Below are 6,000 nucleotides of genomic sequence, written 5' to 3'. Positions count from 1 at the left end.
CTGCTGCTGCATTGAGCCGGGGGGTCCCCAGCCTCGCCCCGCCTCGCCCCAGCCATGCTGCTGCGGCTCACGCCCCATGGCTGAGTTTTGCTACCTCTCTAGTGCCCGGGGCTGAACTGAGGTGGGCTCATTTTTGGGGGGTGGCTGAGGCTAGGGAGCGTGTGCACGTATGGGAGGTGTCTCTGGGGGCGTGGGGGGCTGGACGACTCCCCGATCCGTGCAAGCCTGCGGTGTCGTCAGCCCGGGTCCCCCTCGGGTGGGCGCAGCAGAGGGGCCGCGCTGCAGCGGGGACCCCGCCACTCTGACATCTGCAGGTGGACGGGGCGAGACAGCTGTAGGATCCTCCCCAGGAGCCAGCAGCACCCTGGACCCGCTGCCTATCTCAATCTGCTCCGTTCCCGCTCCTCCAGATTCTCTCCAGTCCTCAGTCGATCCCTTATACCCCTCTCTGTGCTGGGGTGCCTACAAACCCCTCCACTCCACTCCCCTGCCCGCCCCTCCCCACCTTCTTCGATTTATTTGTGTATTTCTTTCCTTGGCAACCACCAGTTCCCCTCTGTCAAACAGCGCAGGCTCCCTATAATTTGAAATTAATTTATTTGACTGCAGCATCGAGACAGGAAGGCTGCAAATTTATTTAATTCTTTTTACTCCCTTTGCAAAAAGGAAGCGATGAAATTTCCAATTGAGACTCCAAGAAAACAGGTGAACTGGGATCCTCAAGGTTGGTGATTCTCTATTACTCTCATTGCTATCGTAATTACAATTATTATAATTCCTTCTGTTGATTGACTCGTAGGAGACTATGCGACTCCAAATGGGAGGAGGCGTTGGATGTTTGTCTGCTTTCCATGTGCACTGCTCAGTCTTTCTTGCTCAATCCTATAGGAATGCATTAGAAAATGCTACTAGATATGGGGTTGGGTGGCTGCATGGCTAAAACCTCTTCTAGGTCTAAGTTTTACAGTTTTATATTTGATATCTCTCTTGCCTCCCCCCCCTCCCTTTTTCTTGAGTCTTTTCATGGCAAACTTGGCTGGGATGGCAGTGATCTCTGGCTCAGAGCATTGTTTGTTTTATCAGTGGCTCCTTTGTTGTTTCTAGTGATCATTGTCTCTGCTAAATGGGTGGTACAGGAGTGGACACAGATGTGACTGCTTGTTCAGGGCTCCTGGAAGGCACATGTTTGTTGGCAGGAGCAGAATGCCGCTGCAATATAACCTTTAGTGTGGACAGACCTTTATTGTGGATGGCATAAAATGACACAATAAATAAGGGAGCCCAAAGGGACCTTTACACTCTTTATTCTGTCCTGTTAACAACTGATCAGCCCAAGTGGATAGTTTGATGAACTATATAGGTATGTTTGGGTCAATCTTAGGGAATGTGTTTGTGTGGTGGTGGAAGGAAATTTACGCCAGTGCAGTGGTTTTCAAAAAGATGATCCAAGTAGTATTTAAAAATAAACCATAGTCAAATACTCTGCCTGACATGGGGAGGAGGTTCATCTGCATCCTACAGAAGTGACTGAAAAAACCCCATTGGTAATTTGTATACTGGTGTGTCATATTTCTGTGCATTGCTACAGGAGCAGAACAACTTGAAGCCATTGCTCGGGTTTGCAGCAGAACTGCTGGCAGCCAGTTGCTGTGCAGCAGTGCTTGCAGAAAGTATGAAGTGATAGCATGGGCTTTGATTATTCCTCTTTATTCCACAGGTTTGGTTTTAGTGGTCAATTTGCCTGTCATCATCCCTGCCCTCACATTTACAAAATGAAAGATTAGAAACAATTTCTCATGGTATAGAAGGAATACAGCAGAACAATTTGCTGTATACACAATTCAGCTTTAGTGTAAGCCTTAGTACATTTTTAATTAGGTGAAGGCTGAAATCGACACATCAGCCTCCTCCACCCTCATCTTCCCAATGAACACATGGATAGTAGTGCTAACAGAAATTTGGTTATTTAAAAACAGTATCTTCCTTAGATTAGGGTCAAAATTCTTTGTGGTGAAAACTTGCTCTACCCAGCTGCTTTTCTAAATGTGTGTTCGCTGCAGCTTAATTTAAATCTATTTTATGAATTGCAAAATGTCTTTTAATGCAAAAAGCTCTTTCCTTCTTTCCTCTGACAAGGCATACAGAGGATGTACGGATGACATTCTGTGTGCAGCTCCTTTGCTTGGCAGTCAGCTTTAAAGCATATGGATCCAACAGGTGGTTGGCCAAAATTTATTGATGTGACAAAACCATAGACTACTGTAGCAGTTAAAAGACCTCAAACCCAGCAGGTTTCCTCTCCACCAAGCTGAATGCTTGCCAAAAACTTCAGAATCCTACCAGTTATTTCCCCTCAGTGTATTTGTTAGGCAGGCAGAGATGATACTGGTGTGTAGCCAAGGAGGAAGCAAAAAATTTTATTTTATAATTTTCCAAGAGACTGAGAAAATAGATAAAATTTGGTGGAAAAAAAAAAGAAGGCAATTTGGCAAGGAAAAGCTGTCTAAGCCCCAATCCTTTAACCAATAGAGAAACAGTGCAGTGACATTGTACTCACATAGTCCCACTGAAGAATTGTGTGTGTGTAGAAGGCAGATCAGAGTTCTATTATTTTTGAAACAAAAATATATTTATGTAGATATAAATGTTAGCAATGATCTATGTGAAATAACTAAAAGCTCTAAAATGAATTTGATGTACGATCACATTTCTTCTCTGCACGTACGTGTGAAGAATTATGTCATGTTTTGCATCCTATGTGGTATCTCTGGAGTTAAGAGCTGAAGTAGCTTTTCTCAGATAAAAAGATCAACATGTAGAAAGTTGGTGGTGGAGGGATGCAAAGAGTCCCAAGTATTAGAAACACAGCTTATGTCCAGTTAGTATTCACACTCTAATACCAGACTCATTTCAAAGTGTATTTTGTGGTTATGCCTGTTCTGGTTGTCAGCCAGAGAACATGCAGTTTCCCTAGTTTTGTCTGGTAGGAATTCTGATAACTTGTGCTAACAGTAGTTGGAATAGATCAACTGATGCTCCTGGCAAGCAAGCTAACAGCCCAAGGACATAAGTGAGAGCTATGGTATCTCAAAGACTGCTTGGACCTGATTATTCCAGGCAATATTTTCTAGAAATTATACCCATTTCTAAAGGCTGGGACCCTTTTTGTGGAGATATGGCTGGCTTTTAATTGATAATGTTGCTGGTTTGATCCCAGGTCAGAATGATAGTCATTGAAATAAATTAATGCTCAACTCCATAATGCTGACTAAACTATAAATATTTATGTAGATAAATAGATTAGAGGCTGCTGGCACAGAACTGGTTTTCTCAGGTCACATCAGCAAAGATCAATATACCATAGAAAGACTTTGTGGAGAGAAGAGGTTTAAAAGAGTGGAACTGACATGAAGGATGGTCTGACAGACAGCTAATGGGGGACTGATTTCTTAGCCATTAAACTGGTTCAAGCAGGGCTTGGAGACTGAGCTGTGATTTTAGCATGTTGTGTGTAATCTTCATGTGTCTTGGGCATAAAGTATATCTCTGTGTTACATGTAAATGCTGAGTGTGTTTTCTAGATAAACCAAATATTTCATAAATCTGGAAGTGTATAGGCTCCAGATTCCTATGGTGAAATTCCCATACTATCCCAGGCAATCAAACTATATTAACCCCTTAACAGATTAAACTCGATCACAAAAGTCATTGGGTCTTGGCCCTAACAATCCAATGTGAAATATGCCCCTAGAATTTGATATATATTGATTAAAATCCATACAATTTATATACAGTGAATGAATAGGGTAAGAAATGACTGAAAAAATCCCAAGCAAGAATCTTTCAGGGAGCACTGGACACGTTGAGTAGGGGTACAGGATGTCTTAGTACCCGGCCTTATATTTTAAAAAACAAGATTGCTATTTTGTGTTACTGGTGGAATCAGTATGTGTATACTCCATCAGAAAATATTTGATCTGCTGCCTATCTCTGATTGTCACTTCTCACATTTGGTGCAATTCAGGTAAAGCAGTAATAACTGAAATTAGTGAATGACCAGATTTCTAGTTTCATACCTCATACAACCTCTCATCTATACTTTCCAGAATATAAGATTGGATTTTTAGCAGCATATGAAGACATTAATTCTCATAATTGTTGTTCATATCTTTCCTTTCTTGCAGCCCTCCTGCTGTTTGTTACACCCACCTGTTGTCTGTGCTTGAATTAGCTCATAATGTCTTTGCACATATATTTTTATATAGTACGTAAAACAGAGTGTGTCCCTTATCCTGTCTGAGACATCTGGATGTTACGGCAATATCAACTTTTTTCCTCAAAATTATCTGCTTAAAATTTATATTTCTTTGTAGAAAAAAAAAAGATGAGACAGTTTCAAATATGCTTAGAAATTATCCCCAAGTGTGACTGTCTTTTAGGGTAAGGGTGAGATGTCTGTTCAAGGGAATGATGTATGTCTTAGTGATGCTCTTAGCAGGGAGCTAATGGAATTCGATCTTGTTTGTTCCTTTGTGCCTGCAGTTTCTGCTGTCATTGCAGTGATATGGATTGTCAGAGCCTTTTGGATATCCAGGTCAATGTTTACCTCAACACTGTTCTTTTGGAACTGAAGTTTTCATTCAAGTTCCTGCATCCTTTCACAAATGCACTGTTTGGAGTTTGAAACTCTAAAATTGTGTATTTTTTACCATCCCTACATTTAATGTGGGAGTTAATGTTTTGTGGGGAATTCAAACTGTGGTTGAGAGTTTGGAGTTCCTCTTCAAATTTTGCTACTGACTTACTGTTTAACCTTCAGGAAGCCACTTACCCTTTCTTGTCCTCCTTTTTCCTAGACTGCAAAACAGGCATATTAATACTTCCCTAATGCACAAGGGTGTTGTGAAGTATAATTAACTTGTTTAGAGCAATCAAAAATCTGCTATTGAAAGAAGAGCATATGCATTGCAATTAAATGCTAAAACAATTAGGAGGGAGCAAAACAGCCTATCATCATGCACAGATCACATCAATTAAGAAATAAGGTTGTCTCTGCACTTTACAACTAGAGGAAGCTAGTATCACTTACGCTTTCATTGAACATTCAGTTGAGTTTTGCATTAGAAGTATCTAAACACCTTTGATATTCCCCAGCTTCTGCTTCAGAGAGGCTCAAGTCTTCCCTAGGTCCTTTGTCACTTGCCTTGGATTTTCTCACTTCACCTGAGACACCTCAAGCAGCATTGGACACCTGTGTGTGGGACAATGAGCTGAGTCTCAAATGCCTTCATGCAGGTATCAGGATTGGACCATCCCTTGATGACTGAAAAATCTTCAACATCAGCACTCAGTACAAATTAAACTGACGTTGCTGGTGAAGTGTTACAAATGGCTGCAGTACCTGCTTTTTCTGTTCTTTTGTTCAAAGAGATCAATGCAGACGGTGAACTTGGTTAGAAAGGCATAGATGAGTAGAATAAAGGTGTTAACTTCTGTCCTCTTGTTTTCAAGAATATTTATGAAAAGGAGAAGAATGGAACTGTGAGTTAGACAATGTGTTTCTGCACTAGTAAGTCATTTGTTATTAGCTCAATAGAGGAAGACTGTTCTGGGATGCTGTAAGATGTGAAAAAGTAGCTCTGATCCCTGCAAATGACCCATGGTCAGAGACTACTGACCCTGTGCTAATTGTGTCACAAAGTTATTGGCTACTTACCCACCCATCTGGGACTCTGCTGTGCCTAGTACGCATGGGTTGTAGGACACTGCAGAGAGTTTATTTAAAAGAGATATTTGAAGGAGGATATAAATTGGACAAACAGGAGGACACTCCTGGAAGTGCATGGTGTAGGCACAATAGTGCCAAATACAATAAGGTGGAAAATTTGAAGAGTTTAGAAAACAAATAGAAGAGAATAAAAAAAATCAGAACTTTACTAAAGGCTTTGTGGAGCCTGCAGGGAAGACAGATGGGTACTGTGGGCACCAGTATAGGAACAG

At 41.4% G+C, this 6,000-nt stretch overlaps 1 protein-coding gene across 1 annotated transcript in view; it reads left to right on the top strand.

Moving 5' to 3' along the window:
* Positions 1–238: 238 nt before the first annotated feature.
* The window catches only part of KCNK10 (potassium two pore domain channel subfamily K member 10), a 69,689-nt gene continuing 63,927 nt past the window's right edge, over positions 239–6,000 (top strand). The window contains exon 1 of the mRNA XM_042047688.1: positions 239–724. Coding sequence (XP_041903622.1) covers positions 673–724 — 52 coding nt within the window. The 5' untranslated portion in view covers positions 239–672. The remainder of the gene's footprint in view (positions 725–6,000) is intronic.

The sequence above is a fragment of the Corvus kubaryi genome, unplaced genomic scaffold, assembly GCF_017639235.1.
Source record: "Corvus kubaryi isolate FWS band 111438036 unplaced genomic scaffold, C.kubaryi_AGA036_p1.0 66, whole genome shotgun sequence".
NCBI lineage: Eukaryota > Metazoa > Chordata > Aves > Passeriformes > Corvidae > Corvus > Corvus kubaryi.
The sequence above is the reverse complement of the archived record's forward strand: the minus strand, read 5'-3'. Positions and strand labels throughout refer to the sequence as shown.